Genomic DNA, 27,348 nt, shown 5'->3' with positions numbered 1-27,348 from the left:
CTGGGGCCACAGAGAGAAGAGGTGGCAGGTCTGGGTCTGGCTGAATGACGTCAGAGGGGACACCAGGTGGGTGCTGTGTACCTGCTGCGCTTCCGGTGGGGGAGGGGGTGCACCTGCAGCACTAATAAGGACTATATAGCGCCTTCGCTCGTTTAACCCTTTGGGGTTCAGTGAACATTGGGGGGGCGTGAGCCATGCGTGGAGGTCCGTCACCAGTAGGAGTGTTTCTTGTGTCATCTGATTTGTTAAAGATATGATTTCCGTTTAAAGTAACATGAATGGGGTGATGGTGACTAAGCAGCCCCTGCTGTGGGGTAGTGACCCCTGTGGCGCTCATGGAGTTAGTTCCGGATTGTCCTAGTGGCCCGTTTGGCACTCGGGTGTTGGCAGCCCTAGGGGCAGGTGGGTAGATAGGACTGCCTTCCCTGCAGCGGGATAAGGACGGTGTGGCCGCTGAGCCTATAGGAAGAGGGAGGGAGGAGAGCAGGAGGAGGGAAATCCTGGTGCTGGGGCTGACGTTGTGAGGGATCCACCGTGCATCCTGCCCCCGTCGGAGGCCCTGGGATCGGCTCCTGGAAATCGGCCTTTGCTGCGCTCGAGCTGATTTCACTGCTAGGTACCGGCCTGTCATATACCGCTTTATTCTCCGTGTGATTGGGAAGGGTGCCTGCAGCCCTTGCAGGGGTAATTCGGGGGTCCCCCGTACATGGCCGGGCAGTGGGATGGAGTCGGTGCCTGTCTGGCCAGCAGGGCTCCTATGTTTCCATCTATCTGGGATCTGCCAATCTATAATACATCTGCTGCCGAGTGCACTGCGAATCCCATGAGGCTAAGGCAGCCGGTAACTCGGGGCCGGATGGTGGAATACAAGAAGTTGTGTCTATAAGAGCTGTGTGCTGACGGACTTTTTACGGGTGTATTTCGTATGAGTGTATTGTCAGTTTGGGTAGAGATAGCAGGTTGTGTGAGTTTCACAAGTGATGTAAATCTGTACTAGTGCTTGGTGGGACTGTGCCACCAAGAAGTGGGGCAAGACCTTTAGATCGGGTCACAGGTGGGACTGCCACCAAAAAGTGGGGCAAAACCTTCAGATCGGGTCACAGGTGGGACTGTGCTACCAGTAAGTTGAAATAAATGAAAGCATAGAACACTGTTCTCTAATTCTTAGCTACTGGGGCTAACCATACAATCATAAACGAAACCAAAGCATTACAACCTCTCTGTTAATAAGAGGCATTCACCTCAATAATTTACATTTTTGGTGTGTGCCGGGTGTTTCATGTTATTTTAGAAAGGAATGGGTTAATCTGTCAACATACGTGTTGTTTGTTCATACCTGGCCCAGCCCACAGCCCTGTCACAGGTGTAAGAAACTTTGTGATGCACGTCTTATGTTCCTGAGTCACCGGTTTAACGTATCGTGCAGTAGCCTCCAGCGCTAAACACACAGCGTGCAAAGAAATCCAACGTTTGCATTATTATTACACATGCAATATCTAAACATTTAGAAAAATTACATAAATCTGGCTATTTTTTTGGGTACGGAAAGGGAAGCATAGAGAGGAAGCATATAAAATGTGATTCTGGTGCAGAGTTTAATATATGGTTGCTATGGTGATAAGACCACTTTTCTGGCAATGCACCATAGTCACTGTTTCTTGTATACTTTTTTTTTTTTTTTTTTATTGGATTTAAGTCTAATTTTCTCCGGCCCATCACTAAGTGCTGGAGGAGCCATGTTTAAAAAGAACCCGTTTTCTTCTATAAACCTGATCAAATCCATAGGAACATGAGCCAACCGAGACCTTCTGATAGGAGGAACTTCCAAATGTCGATCATTTTTGTAACGGATAGTTCATTTGGATAGGTGACACGGTTTAGCTCACCATACGCCAACTAATATTCATACTTTCATGAATAAATTACATGGGCTTCACTGGTCCTTTAAAAATGCAATGTTGTATGTGATTGATATTATTATTTTTTTTTTTTTAAGGTTATAAAGTGTACTTCAATAAGCCATCTCCGGTGGATATGGTACATTGAGAGAAGACAGATCAGTTAAGGTAACCCAACTGCCACATATCAACTATTATGAAAAAATATTGTAAAGTGAGAGAACAAGGTAAAGAAGGGAGAGAGAGAGTGTAACAGTAACCTAGGGATTTATTCGTTTAACATTAATCTATAATGAGAATTAATGTCTCCCCCGTTGACACTGAGAGGGATACAATGGTGTACCAAGATGAGGTTTGTTTTCTTTGTAGAAGGAGGCTAGGCATAAGTGACAATATTTAGATGTAAATTTTCAGGTTCATTGAGTTGTAAACCTGATTTTCAAGTTCGGGGATGGAGTTCGTAAATTCAGTAAAGAGGGTCAAAATATTTGAAACGTTAAAACCAATGGCTAATGTGATTTTTCTAATCTACTACTGGGGGTGTTGGTCACCAGACTGTATGTGGCTTCAGTGGACCTTTTTAATGTGGATGGTTTCGAAATTATTAATGGCATTAGGTTTGGCAGCAGAAATAAAATTGGTGTCTTTTAGCTACCAAATAAGAGAAATTGAAATATTTATAACTTTGTACATTATTAAACAACCTATTTTTTTGATTTTTGTTTTACTTTTTGATAACGATTTTTGGAATGATTTGGTATAAGATTGAGTATTTGAGTAGTGCTGTCTGGGTAAATTGAGGGACGAAAGCACCATAATAAATAATTTCTTTCCCCGAGTTCCTCATCGCACACTAATTTAACTAAGTGCAAGAAGCCTCCACCAAAGGGAATAATAGGAGGACTAACCGTGGTGGAGAACAGGACATTAAGATCCCTGGTCTCATGGAAAACAAATACAGCAGTTTGTTTTACTATTGCAGGTTTATTACGTATATTAGATGGGGATAATGTAATGTAGCTTTAATCTCAACGGTTGGTAATTAAACCTTCTTTAATGTAATAGAACCAGTGGATTATTCAGAAAGCCCTGAGAGAGAAAAAAAACGAGCCTTGTTGAACCACCAGATGGAAAGTATTAACTTCTGTGGCCCATAAAACTTGTATCTTGGCCTGTGAGAGATGGGGCAAAGATGGTCCTGGCCTCAAGGCTGAGTACATGAGGAGGAACATCACCGGCTGTGTCTTGTGAGGGTTACGCATGTAGTATCATGTGATGGAGCTGATAAGAGTGCTGGGCAGGATCTTGGATCCTCCTATGCTCTTTTTAGTTTTTTCCCCCCAATAGTCTGGCCTATGGCTGGTTGATTTAATTTTTAGAATGCCAGCCATGGACAGTGGCCTAGAATGGAACGAGACTCTTTGTTGTTGATTTATTTTTATTTCATCACTGGAAAGAAGCTGGGTCCCCGAAGACTTGAATTTTATTAGAGAAAGGAAGACTTAAAAGATTAATCCCTTTATCCACCCTCAGCTAGTGAACAATGAAAAGGACTATATCCCTATGGAGGGGGGGGGACATTTGTGGTCCAAGTAGTGGAAGATTGAGGAAAAAATATTCACATTGGCATGTATTACAGAGCCCTCCTGCACATGAGTAGTCTGGGTTCATAGACTGTTTTATGTGGCGACCTCTCCTTGCAGAATGCCCGTTAATACTATCCTTAAAAGGAACCGGGTTTCGTTTTTTTACGTTATTTCATATAAAAAGACTCCCATAGGCTTGATGTTTCATTTAGGTTTTCTCTATTTTAAAATAGTTTCTTTACTGATTCGCCAAAAAAGGTATTATTGTCCCTTTTAAAAGCTGTGGGTTTCATGATCAGACTTACTATTGATGGACCTGGAGTAAGGGTCCCTGTAGGTGGTACGTGTAGTTGGCATCATGTGACTATAGGCTTGCCATTGGTTGTATGCTTTTGCTGCATTGTGTCTGTCTTAACACCTCCATCATAACTCAAGTAAATCTAAAGTAACGATGAATCCTATAGGTTATGTTTAAGGAAGTCCAGCATAGTCTTGATAGAAAATGTTATTGTAAATTTCATGGTTTTAGCATGAAATAAATGTCATGTTAAGTGATACCTAAATGTAGGCGACTTGTATCTTATGGGATAAATGCATATTGTAATGCAAACAGATGTGTCTGCGTAGCAGTGAATGTTCACCCCTCTTGTATTGTGATCTGCAGAGACGAAAGCACGTTGCAGGAGGAGAACATCATTATAATGTCTCACGATATACACGCAAATAGTGCAACAAGTGGCTTGCTTCTTCTTGCAGGGCTTATGTTTAGTCTTATGACATCGCTTTCTGTTTGACTGGTAAATATAACAATAGAGCAGGTGATTTAGTGTTTCTTTTTCAATTTAAAGCAGCGTCCCAGTGTCCTGTGCGTCTTCATCAACTAAGACTGCATTAAATTACTTTAATTACTTGGAGCAGATGAGATAAGTAACAATGTGATGTACAAAGTGCCCGAGTGATGCCAAAGGTCCCTAAAGGTGTCCAAGTTCTTTTACACGCTTCATACGGCAGTTATAATGTCTATAAGTTGGTTCTGTATGGATACATGTGTTGGCAGAAGAATAATTGATTCAGTAGTGTTTGGAGACAACTTGACATGTATTTATGAGTTGGCCAGCAGTGCTTGGATTATATCTATATATTCCTCTTCCAAGCTTTTTTTTCCCATCTACTTATTATTTTTCTGTTCCCTGATTATTCTATTAAAGGGTTTAACACATTAGGGCTGCAACTAACGATTATTTTAATAATCGATTAATCGGCCGATTATTTTTTCGATTAATCGATTAATCGGATAAAAAAAAACAATATGCAAATTTTTCGTTTATTTAAAAGAATTTAATGAACTGGATGTTAAAAAACAACTTAAAATTTACATTAACATTCTTATTTTGTTATGATGTAATAAAAAACAATATTTTCAAAGTACAAGAACCCAAACACAATATTTATGAAACAAAATAACCCCAAACATTCTGAAAAGAGGTGGACTATTACTGTTCAAGAAACTTTGCCCCAGCACTTTGCACTTTGCACCCAGCACTTTGCACCCAGCACTTTGCACCCAGCCCTGGCACTTTGCACCCAGCACTTTGCCCCAGCCCTGGCACTTTGCATCCAGCACTTTGCACCCAGCATTCAGCACTTTGCACCAGCACTTTGCACTTTGCACCCAGCCCTGGCACTTTGCACCCAGCACTTTGCACCCAGCCCTGGCACTTTGCACCCAGCACTGGCACTTTGCACCCAGCACTTTGCACTGTGCCCCTGCACCCAGTCTCTAACTCTGCCCTGCACCCAGCCCTGCCCCCACATTCTGCCCTGCCCCCACACTCACACTCTGCCCTGCACCCACTCTGCCCTGCACCCACACTCACACCCTGCCCTGCATCCCCACCCCCACTCTGCCCTGCACCCAGTCTCCCACTCTGCTCTGCACCCACACTCACACCCTGCATCCCCACCCCCACTCTGCCCTGCACCCAGTCTCCTGCCCTGCACCCCCCACCCCCACTCTGCCCTGCACCCCCACCCCCACTCTGCCCTGCACCCCCACCCCCACTCTGCCCTGCACCCACACTCACGAACCGCTCTGTGCGAATGGAGCCACTCGCACAGAGCGAACCGCTCTGTGCGAATGGAGCCACTCGCACAGAGCGAACCGCTCTGTGCGAATGGAGCCACTCGCACAGAGCGAACCGCTCTGTGCGAATGGAGCCACTCGCACAGAGCGAACCGCTCTGTGCGAATGGAGCCACTCGCACAGAGCGAACCGCTCTGTGCGAGTGGAGCCACTCGCACAGAGCGAACCGCTCTGTGCGAGTGGAGCCACTCGCACAGAGCGAACCGCTCTGTGCGAGTGGAGCCACTCGCACAGAGCGAACCGCTCTGTGCGAGTGGAGCCACTCGCACAGAGCGAACCGCTCTGTGCGAGTGGAGCCACTCGCACAGAGCGAACCGCTCTGTGCGAGTGGAGCCACTCGCACAGAGCGAACCGCTCTGTGCGAGTGGCTCCATTCGCACAGAGCGATTCGCTCTGTGCGAGTGGCTCTGTGCGATCCGTGCACATAGACATGAAGAATACTTACCTCCGGAACGCGTCACATCCGTCACGTAGCTAAAAGAAGGCGGAGACTGCAGAGCGTGTAGCAGAAGCGGGGAACGCTCGCGGAGGTAAGTAAAAGGAGCCGAGTGCTCCAACAACGAATTGATCACTCGATTAATCGATAACGGAAATCGTTATCGATGATTTCCGTTATCGATTATTATCGATTTTATCGATTCGTTGTTTCAGCTCTATAACACATACTATTCTTATGGGGTGAGAAATAGAGATTGGAGAAGCAAAAATGGTGAGAAATTGCCATGGCGTGTGTCATGTATTTTTTTTTCTGGTTCAATAAATATATTATTGCTTTATTTTTCATTAAATATACTGTTTAATGCCAAACTCTTCCTAGTAATTATTTATCCATGTAAAATTTTGCCTGGTTAAGGTTTATCTATTTTTTTTTTTCCCGTGTGACACAAAAGTTGGCAATGATGGCTTAGATGCTAAAACAAACTGACGTATTTTACTGAGTTAAAAACGTAGAGGAAAGAATACGGTAAAATGTTAAGGTTAAACTACTCAAAAATGGTCTGCGTTTGTAGGTGAATGTGTATGTAATGGAATGTGGAAATGTATGCATTTTACTCCATTTTGGTTTGAAACCGGTCAGGATACAGCTATAACATAATTATTACAAAATATTATTTTTACTTGTATGTCTTATCTCTGCGTATACATACATTGGTTGTTCTCGAAGAGACATTTACAGTTGAGAATTACCCCCATTTTTAACGTGTTTTTTTTAAGTAAGAAATAAGCTTGTATCGAGCTTGTTTGTCCCCAAACTGTATTTTTATACGCAATCAATGATGTGTGTGTGAAGGGAGCAGATGGTACAAGTGGGAAGGCAACTGGTAAAATTCTGTGTGATTAGCAATGCTGTTGATTTATGTGCGGTGATTATAAATCCATGATCTGGAGCTTCTACAAGCTGCCTTCACCCATGGCAAACAGGAGCCTACTGAGGCCAACGACATTTCTCTGTACCACAGGCATACAAGGGTTTCTCTTGTTCATGGAAACAGCCATTTTTACCTGCATACCAAATACTGAAAAAATCGGCTGTGTATGAGGTATTACTACTATGGATGTTGTTATTCTTTACTTGTTAGAGTTACTAATTTTGATCTCCATGAGAGCGTCTAAATGGAACAGAATTTATGTATCTGCCCTTTGAAAATAATTAAAGGGACACTCCAATGTCTTATACAGACCCACCTAAGAAGACTGCGTATGAAAGTACATCCTGTAGGGGAAATAATAAAGTTGGCTACCTTTAGGAGAAGCTGCAGCTCTTTGATTGAATGGGCAGGAAACTGCTCTAGTTGAAATCAATGGGAGTGTTTTCTGCACATGAGGGTTCCTAGAACTCTTACACGAGCCAGCGCTAGAGATGGCTAGCAGTATGTGGAGCTCACTTGGGTTTGGTGGATGTTTTTTTTGAGGGCCGGATGTATTGTAAGCCTACGAGCTGGGAGCAGGGAAAGGGGCAAATGCGAGAGGTTTATGCTAAATCCTAAATGTACTTGCAAGGGTAATTCCAAAATGACCGCTCAGCCATCATATGAATGAAATGCTTTAACTTGATACTTTACTACATTTTATTTTGTTTACCTCACTGGAGGTAAAGGTTTCTAGGGGAGAACTTTCACATCAACTATATTCATGCCTAGAAGGGCCCACCAAACAGTACATCTTGGTGCAAGTACCATAATATAATTTACACACCTGTAAAACTGTGAATAAACGTTAGTGTGTGTATATTTGTTATATAGAAAGTGACGGCAGATAAGAACCATTTGACCCATCAAGTCTACCAACTATGGTATGGAAAGAAGCTCTGGCGCCCAGGGTTTTGCAGTGCTACCATCATGAATCCGGTGTAGCAGGTTCAGTGAGCTGCCCAAAGTGGTCATATAATGCACGTTACTCGCGTAACATTCACCGGCTGCCAGAGTGCAGCGCTGCAGGGGACCTGGATCATCCTCTCTGGCAGCCGTTGTACGCAGACAACCTCCGCTACTGCCCTCCACTTCCCCTGGGGCTTCTATGATGGAGCACCGGCATCACGTGACCTTCCGGTGGAAGCTCCAGCAAAAGTGCCGGCTAGCAGCAGTGGTTTGTCTACGCACAGAAGTTCACTGGCTGCCCCCACTAGAGACCAGGGATATAAGGCATATTTGGGGGTATAAGGCATATCTGGGGAGCAAAGTGGTGTATCGGGGGTATAAGGCATTTCAGAGGGCACAGTGGCATATAGTGGGATATAAGGCATATCTGGGGCTACAAGGCATACAGGGGGTATAAGTCATATCAGCGTTCACTGTGGCATATAGAGAATAAGGCATATCTGGGGAGTGCTGAATGGCATATGTGGGGGGTATAAGGCATATCTGGGAGGCAGTGTGACAAGCCTGGTCTCAGATGTGAAATAAAAACAAATAGCAGAAAAAAAAAATTGATTGAGAAAAATGTATTTCTTGTTTTTAACACCCAGTTTGTTCATTAAATTTTAAATGAATGAAAAATGTAAAAAAACATTTTTTAAATCTGATTAACGAAAAAATAATCAGCCACTCTGCCCCCCAATGCCGCTCTCCAGTAGTGGAGGTTGTCTGCGCACATCGCACTATTTGAGGTCGGATTTTAAGATGAGGGGTATTTTTCAATCATCTTATATTCGATAAAATAGATTCAGCTAATCGCTAATGAAATTTGTTGGCAACTGTAGTATATACTAGCCAGCCCGTTCCAATACATATTGCTTAGACGAAGCTGCAGCTTAATGGTATTCCAGATACTCCTTTTTGTCTGTATCGGGAACTCCTGGAACATAAGTTCTACGGGATAAATCAACCGCGTGTTTCGTTCACATACACTAAAGCACTTTAATACCGCCATCTGCTGTTCAGAAATGATGTAATCCCGTACAAAACATACCACGCGCTGAGAATTGTTCTTGGCGCCTGCCCTTCGCTACATAGGGATAATAACCATCTTTACCTATCAAAGCTGGTTACATACCTATCAAAGCTGGTTACATACAACTCGGGCTCACCTGTATCTTTCGTTAAATGTATAAATGTTTCCCCATATGTTCAAGGAATGTGTTTACTAATATTATTTTATTATTATATTATTGTTTTATATATTCTGCAGTGTTGGACAAGAATTACTTCCTTGATCTACACTAATCTATTTATTTATTTTTTCTTTTAGGTGTCTACAGACTGCATCAATATGGACGGCCACAATTAGTAAGTTGACTTTAAAATTTCTACATGTGTAGGTTAGGCTTATATTTTTGTTTGTTCTCTTCAAACAAAAAACTTTGTCTTTTTATTACATCTGTGACGGAAAAAAGGGAGCATTGCTGGCATTTAGGAGGATGCACCAAAAAGAAATTTAAAATATGGATATGTATGTTTTCCAAGACAAAAATAAATCTGTTAACCACATATGTGGTTACATATGCAATGGTGTTTCTGAGTCTAATAGTAAAAAACTTTAGTTTTTATGAGCTAACATTTCGCATTATCAAATTATCAGATTTTTCTGAGATTTTGTAAATGCCATTCAGAATAGAATGCATGTTCCTATTTTTCTTCTAACATTGTAGTTTATGTAGTATTATGGTCATAGTTATGTCACAATGGAAAAAGACGCAGCGGGGTAATTTTTTTTTAAACACATGGAATATAATTTTTCATTATTTTTTGAGACCACATTTAATGTTAGCGTTATTATCACAAAAAATTCTAAAGCATCCTTATTTTCATACATTAGCCAAATGACTCCTTCAGATATTTACTAAATCTGAATATTCATGAACTTTTTCTTGCAGCCAATATTCTAGGGAGTTCTATGACAGATATGCCCAAGGCCAGGAAAAATCTGTGGTAAACAAAATGCAACAGAAATACTGGAAAACAAAGCAGACTTTTATCAAGGTCACCGGGAAGAAAGAAGATGAACATGTCGTGGCCTCTGATTCCGATTTGGACGCCAAACTAGAGGTTTGTGTTGGATGTTGGTTTCTTGATCTTGTATCCAGCTGATCTCTTGAGAGTAAGAGACACTCATTTATTTAATTCATATACAGTACCCTCCACTAATATTGGCACGCTTGGAAAATATGAAGAAGGCATTGAAAATTTTCTTTTTTTTGTTTAACCCTTTTCTTCAAAAAATACAAACAATTGCAAACAGAACACAAAAGAAAAATTGTTAAATACCATATTTGCTTGATTATAAGACGACCCCCCCAAAAAAATTTGAATATTAATTTGGGGAAAAAGCCCGAATATAAGACTACCCTATAAGAAAAAAGTTTTACTAGTAAATATTCACATGTAAACTATTTTTTCATATTTAATAAAAACTGATTGAGACAAATGAAAGTTTTGTTTTTATTTCCTTATTTGCCAACCTGCCCCCAGTTATGCACAAATGCCCCCCAGATATGCCTTATACTCCCATATATGCCAGTCTGCCTCCCCGATATTCCTTTTTAAGGGGCAGAGGCCTACCATGTCAGTGTTTGGCTTAGTGTATAGTAATAGGGGTTATGATTATTTTTGCAGAGTTCTATTTTTTTCTAGTTGACATACAGTTAAAAATTTCCGTTCCAGTTCATCCCAAAGGTGTTCGATGAGGTTGAGGTCAGGGCACTATGTGAACCCAGTAACATTCTTCCACATCAAACTCATCCAACCATGTATTTTATGGACCTTGCTTTGTGCGCTGGGGCACTGGCATTTTGGAATAGAAAAGGACCCTCCGCAAACTGTTCCCACGATGTTGGAAGCATAGCGTTATCCACAATGTGTTAGTATGCCTCAAGCAGCCAATCAGTGGCATGTACTGTTGGGCCTCTGAGAAATAATTCATCCCTATTTTCTGTTCGGCACTTGATGAACATTGTTTAAGGTGATGAGAATCATAGCCCCTAGAGAGAGAAGATTTGATTAATTCCTCTACTCTGGCCTCATATATGTTCCCATTATCAGTGATGCGGCACAGCCAGAGAAACTTACCATAGGGGAACTTGTTGATTAAATTGAAAGACAATTTGGAATTGGACAGGGAATCCTGAACATCAGGAAACCGAATACATGTTTTACTATATTCCAATCTACGTGTAATCCTCACTAGAATAAGGTAAATCCAGTATGTGCATAGAGTAGCCGATAAGCACTGTGGGAAAACCTTATCGGATTGCAGTACGGGAACTTTTAAATATGCGGTTTCTTTTGGAACGACTGAAGAATTATATTGTGTGGTTTTTTTCTTGTAGCTTTTTCATTCCATTCAGAGAACTTGCATGGAGTTGCTGAAAGTCATTGAACAATATCAAAAGCGTATTTGCTGTAAGTAGATTCTTCATTCGTTCTGTAAAGGAGGAAATATTTTCAGTATACATGGTGGAGAGCTGTTTTTTACATTATGTTGATTTCTAGAGCGCCAGCAGATTCAGTAGCGTTGTCACAAAGGCGAAGTGAAAACTAACAGAATCAATACAATTGATAATATATAAAATGGTCAGTGACCTTAACACACGTTAATATTTAGCGGTATAAAAGAAGAAAGCTCTGCCTGTATAAGATTATAATCTATTGGCTTGAGAAGCTTTCACGTCTGTATTTTTTCTTATACCTAAATATTTCGGGTAAAATAATCCTTCTCATCTAATTTGTCTCCCGCTTACACACAGTGCCATTCCCATCTTCATTGCCTTTTTAAGTTTATTGAGTTTTCTTAATGTCTATTAACGTTAATAAGCACTTGGGTTAGATTCTGATCTTTAACGTTCCGCAGGGGGTTCTCTGAGAGTGACCTAGATGCACCAGAATTGTTATTTGTTTTCCTAATCTAATTAAACGGAAACTAGATTTTTCTGTAAAATGATAGTAACGCATCAGGACATTTCTGGCACCTGAAGAAAACAATTGCACATGCTAGTTAACGAGTTACAGAATTAATGGTTGCCTGTGAGGTCCAAACTTGTTAATGTTATTGTATACAATGCCTTAATTATGAAATTAAGTAAACCTCTAAATGGCAAGTAGGCACTGTTGGGAACACGGGTTGCCTCAAGATCAGTTTAATAGGTGAGCCCTTTGTGAAAAAATGATATGGCTCCACGTAATGGCAGCTCCTTCACTGCAACCCGAAAAACCATATCAGAGACCAATAATGCAACGTGTAGCATTCTTCCCGACGGAGTGTCGCCTGCCGAGCCGTGTGCACGGACGGCATCCTTCAGTGGCATGCGATAATTGTACAGTTATGCTTTAGGTGCCACAAGAAGGCCACTGCTGTGAACTTGTTGATGTTCTGCTAAGATTGTTGGGGTACTCAAGGTGCAGAGCTCCTTATTTATTTTATTCACCTTTAGAATGGTGCCCTGAAGCTGCACACTCTTCAAAGGACTATTGATAGTCAATATGTGGCTAGAAAGTCGCTTGAACTTGGAAGTAGAGTCGTCTTTCGTAGAGTTGGATGGCTTTGTTAATGATCTACTGTTTCGTCATACAGACCCAGACCTTGTTACTAATTATATTTTACTGTTTTTTCCTTTTCATAGTTTTATCTCAAGAGGAAAATGAATTGGGGAAGTTTCTCCGTGCCCAAGGATCCCAAGATAAAACAAGGGCTGGGAAAATTATGCAGGCCTCAGGAAAGGCCCTCTGCTTTTCATCTCAGCAACGGTATGCCCTGTAGAGCTGCGTTCTATCCAGCATGGTGTTCATCTGACTCCGTACAGCTTAAAATGCCAAAAACTATGGGCCATTTCCCCTTAATTTTAGTATATTTAATCTAGTGACAATTTCACATTTTGCTGGATCTGCACATAAAATGGAAAATTACAAGAGGTCTTGTTTTCCGTGTGGTTCTGTGCTAGGAAAATAGCTGCTGGGCTGCTTGTTTTAAGATAAGCTATAGAAATGTTCCAAAATACACATACTGTCTATGTGCCAGAAACATGAATCATTGTACTGCCAGGAGCAGCTGCAGAGCTTTATAATCCCAGTGCCTGTCTAATAAATATAACACAAGAGGGATCAAGTGTGGCAAATTGAAAGATTTTGGGCCTGTACCTGAAACGTCAGGTGGTGTTACCTGCAATTCCAAATACAGCCAACAGGCAGCATTTACGTGACTTGGTCCTTTCTGTGTTTCCTTTAAGGACTTTCTGTTCTTTTCCTTTCATAAAATATGTTTTAAACAGAGCTAAAAAGCGAATTTTGAGCACGTTATGTGCTAAAAATGCTTTGGGCTGCTTTATTACTGGGCTGCATAGATTGAAATGCCCCTCGGGCTGAATACTGACCTCTTTCCCCTAAACGGACCTGCAGGGGTACAACTGATTTAACCCTTTAGACACAAGGATCAATTACACCCAATAACACTCTCAAGCTGAAAATCTTTTCATTATCCTCAGACCAGATAGTTTTAAAATACTGATTCCTTCCCCTCTGGATTGTGGCCTTTCTCTCTCCCATTCTCTGGCCAACTATTTTTCTTATCTCATCACTCTTCATCTGCTGCCAACCGTACTGGGTCCCTTATGGGCTTGCTTAATGTCACCCAGACTGAAAAATACCAGCCCTCTACTATATCTACCCTTTCCAGTGTTCTTCTGGGATCTCACTTCTGATTCCTTTTCTTCAGCGTTATATATCTTTAAATTTAGGAAATGAGCCTCTAAAGGTCTTGAAAGCATATGTTCATCGTTCATTGGAAAGATTCTGCTATAACCTATAATTTTGCTATTTGTTTTGTCAATGTCTCTAGGCTGTCTTTGAGAACGCCTTTATCTAGACTGCATCAAGAGGTGGAGACGTTCAGATACCGGGCTATCTCTGACACTTGGCTGACAGTTAACCGAATGGAGCAGTCTAGGACAGAATATCGTGGAGTTTTACTTTGGATGAAAGATGTCTCCCAAGAATTGGACCCTGATATTTATAAGCAGATGGAAAAATTTCGAAAGGTAAAGTGTTTTGGGAGTTTTCTGTTGGGGTTAGTAAAGTCTCTTTAAAAAATGTAATTATAGGTAGGGCTGATGCAATTTATTGTTAAAAAAGAAAATAAACCACCACTGAAGATCTGTGATATATCTTAACTGCTTAATGACACATTGGGCACAGAGAAATATCTCTGTGGATAATTAAATTCATTGTAGGCCAAAATCCAAATTTGTTGTTGAGATCAATTAATGGTTTCTGGGTCCTGCAAGGTTCCTAGGGAAACCTGAAATACAGAGAATTTGTTAAGCACTTTTATATAGATGAGATTTACCCAGGTTTAGTAAATAACCCACTTAAGTTTCCCCTGGTCAGATGTTTTTAGGATAACTAGGACCGGAAGTGCTCTGGGTCTGTTAAGGAGAAGCGTGAACAACTGAGCAGACACAGCCGATCCGCTGTCCAAAATGATCCCTTATCCAAAATACTTCTGGTCCCAAGCATTTTGGATAAGGGATACTTAACTTGTAATCCTAAATTATTAAATGATTAAATATTTTATTTGGGTGCACTGTGATTCTGATTTACTCCATATGAGTTTGTTATTCAGACCACTTGATTCATTTAGCTCCTAGGTCGATGGCTGTATTTAAACAAATAATTGCACTTCTGTGTCTTTATTGCACCAAATTGCCTGTGCTCTACAGTATTACTTAATTTCTAGTTACTTTATTTATTTAGTTCAGTTTTTCTTTTTGTGGCTGCATTTTCCAATCCAAACACTAGATGGAAACCTAGACCAACAGATATGATGTCTAATACAGGCAAACACCCCACATTCATGTACACAACGGGGTCTGTATGTACCTTTTTTCACTTATCTGTATATGTACTGCATTGCAATGCAATCGTCGGGTTATTTCCACCACAAAACGCTCAAGAGACAAAAGACACTCGAAAGATGAACGGACGAGCTGGCGTCTTGCTGTTGTGTGTCCGTTCTCGCGAAGCGACCGTATGTAAACGGGAGCGGTTGTGCTGCAACTGTGTCCTTACTCGTGAGTGTTCTTAAAGGTGGGATGCCTGTAGCCATTAAAACCACACGGCTAGTTGATTTTCTTGTTGAGAAGCCTTGCATAAACCAATAATGAACAAAGAGGAAAATGAGATGCATAGAAAATGAAAAAACACTGTTACAAAGACTTATTTGCACTGAAATGTTACGTTATTTACATATTATTTATATAGCAGCAGCAAATTCATTTTTTCACTATTACATTATGGTAGAATTAGGTTAAACAAAATGAACAAGAACATGAACACATGTTCATACATACTGTTACAGACGGCGAAGAAGAGCCTGTTCTTGCAAGCTTACAATATTGTATAAATGTCAGTGATGTCATCAGAGTTACCGGCAGGGACAAGTGTTTAAGTATATGTATATAAACATACATATGATCAGAGATGCTAAAAGCAATGTCTTGACATTATATATGCGTGGGTAGCGATGCTGTCTGATGTTAGATTGGCCAAGTCTTACAGCTTATTTTAGAACTTGCTAGATGAAAGCAAATAGACTGCTACTGCTAGCCCTATGAGAAAGTACAGCTTAAAATAGAACCGGGCCTGTTGGAAGGCATTACGTCAGTGCTCAGATTGATGCATACCCTTGAGATTCCTCTTCATCTGTTCAATTATGTAGGAGAAGGAATTAGAGGTCATGCATGAACAGTTTGTATCACCGAGTGCCAAACCTGAGACTCGTTCCTTTTCACTTCATGTGAAAAATGACAGATGGATTCCTATATTTAAGATTTAATTTTTTTATTTTTTACATCCCCTTTGTTACAGTCAGGTATACTTTCCAACAAGAAGCATATAATGAGCGTTCAACATCCAAATATATTTTCTGGTACATTACTCAGGGAGTCATATGTACCACTTAAAGGGGCAGATTAATATCCCAGGTGGCCTCACCAAAGAAGAATGCATGTTAAAGTAATTCAACATGCATTCTTTGAAATGTTAAATACTTACCTTATGAAGAAGCATCCACTCCAGAGCTGCAGCAGCCTACCACCTCCGTTGTCCATAGACGCACCCTGAGCATTCAATAAAGCTGCTTGGTGGTAAGGAAATGGCGCATCAAGACATGTGAAGCAGGGCAAATGGCTCTGAGAGATCATTAAAGCGTTAAGGTTTGGTTTGAAAAATGCATCAGGTGCGAGAGGAATCGTTCTTGCGTTAGAAAGCATACACCCCGGACCGAGGGAAGAGAAGCCAAGGTTTCCGTCACCAGTCGCTGACATGCAGGCTTAGGTGTTGGAGTTGATTACTCTCCAGCGAACCTATCCAAGAATCATAAATACAGAAACTTCTGTCACGTTCTAAGGCACACCTCCTCTTCTAAACCATTAACGGGCGGCTAAAAGCAAATTTCCAGCAGATATTTTCAGTCCGTTAGTTGGATAGTGCCATATTTTAAAATCTTTATTTTCTCTGCATTAACACCTTAACTTCTTCATGGGGGAACATGTTAAAGAGGCAGTTTAATGTCCCTGACACCCCATTATAGAAGTATGCGTATTAAAAGTATTCTGTGAGTGCTTTATTATGCACCCTTCCAAAACCACGGGAAAAAAATGAAAGCACTGTTGCAACGGCTGCCCCCCTCTTCCATGGTCAGGCTAATTCTTGACCCAGATTGGCTGCCTTTGGCACTTTAGCAAACAAATCTATATATATATATATATATATATATATATATATATATATATATATTATATATATGGAACTGTATTCTTTTTTTTCTTATTTCTTTCATTGGGTTCAATTATTTAAAGCACCCTCATATCCCCACCATCTTTTAATACCCTTTAAAACAATACTTACAAAAAACTATCTTTTCGCCTTTTGTTGTAGAGAAGTTCACAGAGAAAAGACATTTTAATGAACCCCTAGTGTTCGAGCGTCCTGTTTTTATAGCAGGAAACTGGAACATTTGGTAGCGTTTGAATAATCAGCTTTGACATATGAGACATATGGTCGTGCAGCACACGCTAGGTCACGGACGGAGTAGTTGGAAGTAAACGGAAATATTTTGCATTTCTGTTATTTGTAAAGCGTGCAAAGAAAATCAGTGATTATTTTAATACCTTAAATTATATTGCATTTGCAAATAAATGTGTTCTAGAAGGGTGAACCCCATAACCATAACAGAGTGCGACGAGATGTTTAAATATAATATGAAATGTCCACGTTCTACATCTGACCTTTTAACGTCAGTCAGTAACGCTGATTTAACTTGAACAAAAAGGACCAACTTTAGCAAACCAACCTGGAGTAATTCATGGGTAAACGGACACATTTTACCTAGAAAAAAATGGTAGGTTTCCCATTTAAAGATTGAAATGTAACTGTCCTTTTGTCGCTCTAAATCTGACAATTCTCTCCAGAAATCTTTAATTATTCCTTAATATGCTTGGTGTATTTTTTCATTATTTTTGATATTTTGTATGCATTTAGGTTCAGGCTCAAGTACGTCATTCTAAAGCCACCTTTGACAGACTGAAAACGGACGTGTGTGAGAAAGTAGACCTTCTAAGAGCCAGCAGATGCAACCTCTTGTCTCATGTTTTGACAACCTACCAGGTAGCAGAAAATTCAGCATCTACTATGATTTAAGTGAGAGCCTTAATTGTTGGTGTCGCCAAACATTGCCATGTACGATGTGATCTGATGTTTGTCTTTCTCCTTTAAAGACAACATTACTCCACTTTTGGGAAAAAACCTCTCACACCATGGCAGCAATTCATGAAAGTTTCAAAGGTTACCAGCCATATGAATTCACCACAATCAAGGTAAGAAACCAAAAGATGGAGTCTTCATAGATGTAAACAGAATGCCATTAAAGTTGAAGGTGGATATATATATATAATATCCCTTAAATGAAAACGATACTGTTTGCACAATAGTCAAATCTCTGTCACTACAATTAAGCGCTCCTGCAACCTCTGGCACTAGTGAATAAACCCCAATTGTGTGGATTGTAAATGGGGCCTTCCTGCTTGGCCTATACACCTCAAATACTTAATTATTTTAAGAAAACCTTTTAGTGTATTAGATGTCTGCAATAGTATCTCTTTATAGCAAGTGCTGTAGGAAATGACTGCAAGTTTTGAATATTTTACATTTCCAAAACCGGTGGTATTTTAGTTGTGAGAGACCGTCCAGGCCATTTTTAACTTCTTCTTTAAAGTGTAGATGAGAGACTTGAGTGTTCCAAACCCTTCATTTTGGTAGGATTAGTATACATAAGGCTGTTCTTTGCTTTGTCTGCTTATTATCATCCATGGTCGGTAATGGAGCAGAGATTATTGTTGAGTAAAGATATTGTTTGAAAAGCGTTTAGGACCACTGCTCCTCCTCCAATATCTTTCATCTTCCATAAAGGATTTGCCTTTATCTTGGATTCTTAGTAAGTAGAAGTAACCGTATTTTGGTGATTTACTGGTCCAAGTAGACGCCTGGCAAAAATAAGCTCTAGATTAAAATAGAAAATCTATCACGGAGCAGCCAGACTGGTGCACCGGTTTATAGTATAATTGGATGAAGATAAAGTATTATGGAAAAAGGAAGGCATTGTATCTAAAATAATTAGCAATCTTGCCTCTTCTGAACTGGAAATTGAACTAAGCACATTCTAATGAGCTATATTTTATTGGAGACATTTTGTTCAGTAGCTACAAACTGTTCATTAATAAAATACATGGCTTCAAACCTCCACAAAAATATTTGTTCTTTGGTCTAGATCTGTTAATTAACAGTGTGTGTGGGTGTAGAGCTAATGGCAGGAGGAGTAAGGCTATTTACTATTTTGACAATTTCCATGCCTGTTCCCTTGTTTATTTTCATCCTCACAATCTCATACCAGGCTAATAACGTGCGTTCTGCTGCCAATTTTTAGATAACAAGATAAATATCGCCAGTGTCCCCCCCCCACTTGTGACTATACAACTTCTTTGCCAAACCCAGGCACAAGCAGGATGTGCATTGTGAGCATTTCCCCAACATGAAACACTGTTTTATTTGCTAAATTGGGTGTTGGCAAGAACTTTTTGGTTTCAGGTATATAGGGAACCATGGCAAGAATGGAACTGGCCCCAAATGTATTGATTGTAATTTATAACTTTCTGTTTTGAGAATTGGTTTCAAGCAATTTATCTTCAACACAAGTTGCTCTCAATTCTATCAGTTCATCTTTCCGTTACAATCGTGTTGTAGATCACGGGTTAGATTTGGGAATCCTTATACTCTAGGTAACGCCAGCAGAAATATGGTCTGTATTGTACCACGTTCTTTCCAATAGAAATAGACTTTCCTTCAAGAGAACAAGCTCTGTTATACGCTTTCAATTACCTGCTTTCAGTTCTAACAATTGTCTCAATTAAAGCCAATTCGAGAGTCACTATAGAACTTTTAGGATGCTAAATAAGTTAAGATTTTAGATAAACTTGGCCTTATGTGACAGCAGAAATTGGCTTTTCTTGCATAGATGACCGTATAAAATGTTATGCTAGTTCTCGGAGTAAAGCCCTTTACTGTGGCAGAAAACACTCAGGGTATTTTATCGAATAACAGCTGAACTTTCTATCTGTTGATCTGCGTCTGGAAAGTGCACAGAAAAACATTGAGTTGGGAATGTAATCCGGGTAAGTTTTTTGATACCATAAAGGAGAGTAAACGAGTGACTCTTATTAATGCAGAATGGATTCATACATTCAGACATTTTCAGAGCAGTATCTAAGAATTAAACCTCACCAACATATAGACTTCCAGTCTGCCCCTCCATAATACTGCCATACATTTAAGAGTCATAAACATGTTTTCATTATTGACTCCTAAATGTATGGTAGTATACATTTAAAATGCACGATTTAAAAAAAAAATAAAAAAATTTGCCAGGTTTAATTGTAGGACATAGCTGCTGCCCATTCACAGTGGGTTTCTGAAGGGATGATTTGTTCCTGCAGTAACTCTGATGCCATCAGCCCTACTATACATCTGTTAAGGCCACTTGGCATATAGAATTAAGGGGGGAGGCGATGGAAACTTCAAAAGTTCCAGTTGTTGTTGCCAACAGTCCTCTCGCCAAAAGTAAGTCTCCTTGCTGTGTGTAATATGGGGACATGTTTGAAGCCATCTGAATAAACCAGTGGGAGAATTGGAAGGCGAGGTGGAAATCTTCACAAGGGCACAATTCGCTCTTTCTTCCATGTAACCCTTTGCAACGCCTTCCTAAACCACTTTTTTCCATACTATTTTTTTCCCCACATATAGAATCTTATTTAATACAATTTTAGTTGTTTTATGGACGTTATTTGCATAAAGCCGTGATTTACACATTTACCCTTTCACACTTGGAGGATATTGTGGGGCTTGGAAGTATCTAGATGCCGTTAGATGCTCTCAGTAAAGTAAAATTTGAATATTTATGAAAAAAGAAAGCCGGAATATAAGATGACCCTATAGGAAAAAAGTTTTACCAGTAAATGTTAATTCATGTAAACTATGTGAACAATTGTTTGTTAATAAAAGCTATGATTGAGAAAAAACATTTTTTTGTTTTTTTTTCAACCTGTCCCCCCAGTTATGCACAAATGCCCCCAGGCTTGCCACTCTGCCCCAGAAATGCCTTATACCCCCTATATGCCACTGTGCCCCATGATATGCCTTTTGAACCCTTATGTGCCACTCTGCCTCTAGAATTGCCTTATACCCTTATGCCACTCTGGCATTTAGGGGGTTAAAAGGCATATTATGGGGCAGAGTGGCATATAGGGAGGTATAAGGCATTTCAGGAGGCAGAGTGGCGTATAGAAGGTTAAAAGGCATTTCTGGAAGCAGAGTGGCATTAAGGGGATTAAAAGGCATTTCACAGAGCACTCTGCCTCCAGAAATGCCTTATGCCCCCCTGTTTAACACTCCCCCTCCCTTCTCCAAACTTACCGGTGCTTCTGAGTCCCCGGTGCTTAGTCCGGGCAGCGTGTAGAGCTCTACGCGATTCGCTTAGACAACTTCCGCTTAAGCACTAGGGACTCAGAAGCACCGGTAAACTGGGGGGGGGGGGGGCATAACACTGGAGGATCCAGGTCCCCTGCATCGCTGCGGGGGATCTGGATCTTAGTGTCATAGTCAGACCTATTTGAGGTCTGATTATAAGACGACCCCGATTTATAAGACGAGGGGTATTTTTCAGGGCCTGGAAAAAACCTTGTCTTATAATCGAGCAAATACGGTATTTAAATGTTTCTATCATGTCTTCTCTCTTTCTCTTTCATACACGCCATGCATATTGAGATCACTTTTTCTGTCCTGTAAATTTTTATTCTGCAACCCATTCACTATTTTAATAGCTCTCCTCTGAACGCTCTGTCTATCGGTTCTCCAGAACCGTACCCAACACTCTAGGTGGCAGAACCACCCCTCTCTCCTGCTACGAATGCCTCTCTCTATATAACCAAGCACCCTGCTTGCTTTTTGATGCATTGTTGCATTCTCTGTAATCTTCAAGTCCTTAAATAATTACTCCCTTCACTCTTGTGGTCGCTGACAGCAGAGTGCCCCCAACACTGTATTTTGCTTTTTAATTTTTAACATCCCAAGTGCATTATTTACATTTATTTAATATTGAAGTGCAGCTGCCATACTTCTGGTTTTGCCAGAAGGCGTTAAAACTCTTTTAATAATTTGGCTGTATCAGGTCCTATATATTTATCTGATTTTACCTTGGAGAGTTATTGAACACGCTTTACATTTCTTGCTATTTGTCTTTTCTGTGTTTCCTCCCCTGTACCCTCTTCTGTAAAATGAATAACTAAAGGATGCAAAACTTACAAGAAGGTTGCACCAGGAAACAAAATGCCAGCTAGATGAGACTGAGATGGCCATGACCTAACCCCACGGCACTGTAGAGAATATGCACATTTAGCAAACCCACAATTCTCTAATTAACCCCGTACTCACTGGCCAGTACTAATCGGCACACACTGCCACTTACAAGGACTGTATGGAAAGCCCATAGTGGAGCCGCATACAGGATACTATGTTAGAGGCTGATCTTGCCTAGAAACTATGGCCTTATCTTATTCTAGACACCTTTTTGTGGCCTTTGTAAAGGACTTTTGTAACCAAATAGCATTAGAAACATTGTTCCTAATAGTGCAACATCCCAGAAGTACCGTATTTGCTCGATTATAAGACAAGGTTTTTTTTCAGAGCAAGTACTCTGAAAAATACCCCTCATCTTATATTTGAGTCCATCTTATTATCAGACCTCAAATAGAGGTCTGACTAAAAGACTAAGATCCAGATCCACCGCAGCGCTGTAGGCGACCTGGATGCTCCTCTCTGGTAACCTCAGCTGCTGCCGGCACTTCCTCTGGGGGAGTCTGGGGAAGCGTTGGTAAGTGGGGGGGGGCAGAGTGGTATATGGGGGGATATAAGACGTTACTACAGAGTGGCATATAGGAGGTTAAAAGGCATATCGACAGAGTGGTATACAGGAGGTTAAAAGCCATATCAGGGAGGCAGAGTGGCATATAGGGGGGTATAAGGCATATCTGGGGGCAGATGTGCATAACTGGGGGGCAAGTTGGCAAATAAAAGGAAATAAAAAACAAAAAACTTTTCTCAATCATAGTTTTTATTAAATATGAAAAATAGTTTACATGTGAATTAATATTTAACAGTAAAACATTTTTTTTATAGGATAGTCTTATATTCAGGCTTTTTCTTCGCCCCCCCTAAATTAATATTCAAATTATGGGGGGGGTTGTCTTATAATCGAGCAAATACCATAATTCTTAAATCATATTATATTTTGGCCTCGTTGATAATTTCTTATGGAATGTTTTAATGTCACGTGACCCCAAAGTAAGCACTGGTAAGTGGTTGTAATAGAGATTATACATTCTGCTTAAAAGTTTTTATTTTATTTATTGGTTGTTTTGATTAAACATTTAGAGGAAATAAATAAATGACAGATCTGCTTATTTCCGTCACATGGTGGAGAGCTCAATTAATGATTTATATAAGAGGAATAGCATCTTTTAATAATGACAAACCTTTCTTCCATAAGATGGTGTTGAAACATTCAACAAGATGTAAAATTGCATAGACTTTTGTAATGCTATGCCGAATACTTAAGTCTTGTTAACATTTTCAAATACAACTAGTAAAGTTATCCAAATATGATATTATGGCTATTCTTTGCTTTAGAGCCTGCAGTTCACCCTGGACAAACCCAGTAAGGAAACCAAGAATACAACAAATCTACAAGAAGATACATCAAAGAACAATGATCAGTAAGTAGCAGTGATGGAGTGTGTTCTCTACAGTGAACACAGACATCTGGAGTTTATTGATTATTAGATGTTTGTCTCTCTTTGGATGAGTACCATCTCTGAGCCTGACAACTGTGGCATGTTCCTTGTTGTTCCAAGATGTCCAAGTGACACTGACCATCTTCGTATGATGTCAGATCCCCACACGCGGCATCTATATGCTTCTTGGAGGAAGTGCTTGGTGGTTGTGACCTGTGGTCCCTCACAAATAGCCCTTGGCCAGGGGATTGCTGGTGGTGATTAAGGGACTGAAACCTTGAGTATGTAGACAAGAAAGCAGACCATGGTGGGCTTAAGGATCATAGGAGAATGCATGAAGGAGACAGATGAGCTTACTCTGTATGTATAGCAAGAGTAATGTGTGTACATCGCGTATTAGGTTGCATAGTCAGTATGAGCTCAGCACAGCGTTTAATAGCGGATATGGAAGAACGACGCTGATCTACCGCTGCCCACACAAAATAGATCAGTCATCTGGCAAAACTCGGTATTTGTGGAGTGTACGTTTTGCTATTACAGTTCTTAAAAAAGCAAAAGGTTACTTTGTCGTTGCAGGCATGGTTTCATCAATCTTTACTAAATGTTCTTGCATACCTTGTATATCAGTCTATTAGACAGTGCGATCACCTACAGCAGATTGCCTTTTTCTCGCAACACTAAGTACTGTTTTTGGTTACAGACTAATTTCATTAGATGACGATCAGCAGAATAATGAATTTGGGTCATCAGGTAAATATATAAGATGTTAAAATTCTGTTGCGTTCACACTTTTGTGTTTGTTTGTTAGATAATGCTTTGTTAATGTCATTGTTCTGAATTATGTATTGTTTTCATCTTCATTTTTTTTAAAGCTGAACCAAGTAAAGGAAATCCTGTAAGCCCAATGTTATTTGAAGGTAAAAATATAATTCTATTTAGTTGGTAGCAGAATAAATAAATAAGATTACTGGGGAATTTATGCTGCTTCTAAATTTCATGATCGTTTTATGTTACAGGGTCCTTAGATGATTTGTTGGATCTGAAACCTGACGAGAAATTTTCATATGAAGAAAGTGGTAATGTTTGAGAGTCCATTCTTCTAAGCTTATTGAAGAAAGAGTTATAATTTGTTGTATTAGCTGGCAATACTGAACATCTGTTTGGCAAATAATAAGTATTTATGTTGAACAGTTAAAACTCATTTTATTATGTATAATAGCCACAGATGTTACCTGAAATAGTAATGTGGCCCCATTTCATTCCTTTGAGACCAAACTTGGTTATTCTGGAATAATTTAATGGCTTTATTTTTTCCCTCAAGCGAGTTCAAGGGAGCCACTTGATGGAAACTTTGGTGATAAGGATGACATGCAGCTTCTCAATGAAATTCTAAGTGCTTCTTCTTTGGAAAGTGGAGACCTGGGTAAAGAATGGACTGCTGTGTTTGGCGAGCCTCTGTTTGGTGCTCAACCAATGAGCCCAGAAGCTGAAGAGAAGGACCATGGTGCCGATTCATCATCTGGCTTCCTCCCTTCACAGCTTTTAGACCAAGACCTGCTCGCTCTACAGTCTTCATTGCAGGGCAAGTTGAAATGGGTTCTGTTTACTGTCATCTTACCCAACTGCTCATAGTCTAGTGCATTCGCACATTCTAGGCTTTAACTTGTCACCTGCAGGGAGCACCTTGAGAAGGTAGTGATGCTTGAGGCACAGAATCTTTCTGTTCATTTCTCAAACACCAGATTACATGTCCTTTCCACAGAGACCATCTTTATGATGTGTCACCTTGAAACATACTAGACCATTGGTGGTATGTGGACCACAGTTTGCAGAGGTGTGAATGGTTTAGGTTGACATTAGAAAACACAAATACTAATACTAGTAGCTTGTATTTAGTTTTATATTTGAGATTGTGTCTTGGTCCTTCCTGGTATACTGCAGCTAAAAAACAATTGTTGGGTATTGGAGTGGTGGTATTTGATCTATGAGATGTTTTGTAATTTGGTTGAAATGCATATTAGAATTTAGTGAGAATAGATGATTTGTGAGTTGTATATTTTATCTTTTTTGGTTCCTCTTAGATTCCAGAATGTTTGGTATGTATTAGTGAGTCTCTGTATACTATACTGTTAATACACATTTCAACAGCAGGAAATGGGAGTACATATATTTATATAGTTACATTATCTTCTCCTTAATGGCTTAGAGAAATGGCCATGAACATAAGGTCTTGAAATTCCTGACACTGATGTGATCGCTGGTCACATACAAAAAGGTATCTCTTGATGGCTGTTTTATGACAAGAAACCAGAATCTGTGGTAGTAAAGCTAAGTATGTTAGATTGACAGTATTTGTGGTTGAATTCCAGGTTGGACTGCCAGCGGTGGGATATCTCCACCAACCTCTCAGTCTGCTCTTCCATCAAGCTACCTCAGTACGAATATTAGCAAGACTCTGGCAAAGGGTAAATTCTTGTATTTATATTTATTTCTGCAGAAATACTCCTTATGGTTACTACATCATTCCATTTCTTCCTGTATAAGGGTGCTTAATACAACACCCTAATACAAGGTTTTTGTGCTTATCATACTATAGAGTGCAACTAGTGTTTTCTCTAAGTGGAACAGCATTTTTATGTTGATTCTGGTAGACAACAGTCGATTTAACTCTTATATGTACTATTTCCATCTTTATTAGGCTGCTTTATGTCAGGAATTATTAATATAATTATAATTAACCTCTTAATATGACTCATAAAATAGCATGTTTTGAAAAAAAAAAAAAAATATATATATATATATATATATATATATATATATATATATATATATATATATATATATATATATATATATATATATAATTTATATTATTTTTATTTATTTACTGTATTGGACAAATTGTTAGCCAGCCTAGATGAGAGACTGCATCAGTAGTTAGAAAGAAAATCATCAGATGAATGAAATTCATATATTAATACATTTAAAAATAATAAATATTAATGTATATAAAATAAATACAAGAAAAATTAGGCTGATACTGTACGCTTTAATATGCTTGAATATTGTATGAATCACGGATTGTAAGACTAAAAGCTCATTGTTCCTCGATACCATTATTAACAAGGTATAGAAAAATGATCTATTACACAATTAAATGTTAATGCTCTATTTTATCTGTTAAAATTATGAGTTACTGCACTCAGGAAGCGTATTCCTTTTTTAAGAGAATTCTGGTCCAGAGCTCATGTAAAGCCAAGTGGCCCGCTGGCCCCCATCTCACCGTTGTAACCAAGACGCACACGCTAACACATGCAAACGTACTCGCCTTAAGACCCGCCTTTTTGGAGAATTTGTACGGGTCGCTCCTGCCCCGATCTGTATTTATTTATTCACTTTAGTTTTTCTATTCACTTTTCAGAGAACACAAAAACAACAAAAGATCTGAGTAGTTGGTACAATCTCTTTGCTGATCTGGATCCATTATCCAACCCAGACGCCGTTGGGAAAACCGACAAGGAACATGAACTGCTCAATGCGTAACAAAACTCTCTCGTAGGCTTGTTTCAATGGATTAATACATTTGCTGTTGGGGGGGGGGTTACATTTTATGGAAGTGCCACTACTTATCTTTTCTACCAATAAAATTGTTGTTTTTCTTGTTGTAAATTATAAATAATATATAATATATCTGATTTACTGTACTTGCCAAAAACCGCCTGGATTACTACTGAAATATTTTAAGGGAAATTCTAGCAAGCTATTTTTTTTTAAATGACATCCACTGTAAAAATAGAGGTTTCTCAAGAAAGGCTGTCAGAATTTCAATATATTTTGTTGCTGTTCATACAATGTTTTGTTTGATTAAATGTTTGTTCCGTGCAACTACTGACATAA

At 39.6% G+C, this 27,348-nt stretch overlaps 1 protein-coding gene across 2 annotated transcripts; it reads left to right on the top strand.

Annotated features, from left to right (window-relative positions):
- ICA1 (islet cell autoantigen 1) lies at positions 1–27,348 on the top strand. Of its 2 annotated transcripts, none has more exons than XM_053467406.1 (16): positions 1–66; positions 1,997–2,066; positions 9,315–9,352; positions 9,940–10,111; positions 11,392–11,464; positions 12,682–12,805; positions 13,893–14,091; positions 17,594–17,719; positions 17,830–17,928; positions 23,348–23,433; positions 24,152–24,201; positions 24,324–24,368; positions 24,468–24,527; positions 24,773–25,033; positions 25,821–25,916; positions 26,873–27,348. In XM_053467406.1, exons 3-16 carry the CDS (start codon positions 9,336–9,338, stop codon positions 26,992–26,994), a joined length of 1,530 nt encoding a protein of 509 aa, XP_053323381.1. In that variant the 5' UTR covers positions 1–66; positions 1,997–2,066; positions 9,315–9,335; the 3' UTR covers positions 26,995–27,348. The 2 variants fall into 2 exon arrangements, with proteins under 2 accessions (XP_053323381.1, XP_053323380.1); XM_053467405.1 differs by lacking the exon at positions 1–66 and adding an exon at positions 493–616.

The sequence above is a fragment of the Spea bombifrons genome, chromosome 5 (assembly GCF_027358695.1).
Source record: "Spea bombifrons isolate aSpeBom1 chromosome 5, aSpeBom1.2.pri, whole genome shotgun sequence".
Classification (NCBI taxonomy): domain Eukaryota; kingdom Metazoa; phylum Chordata; class Amphibia; order Anura; family Pelobatidae; genus Spea; species Spea bombifrons.
The sequence above is the reverse complement of the archived record's forward strand: the minus strand, read 5'-3'. Positions and strand labels throughout refer to the sequence as shown.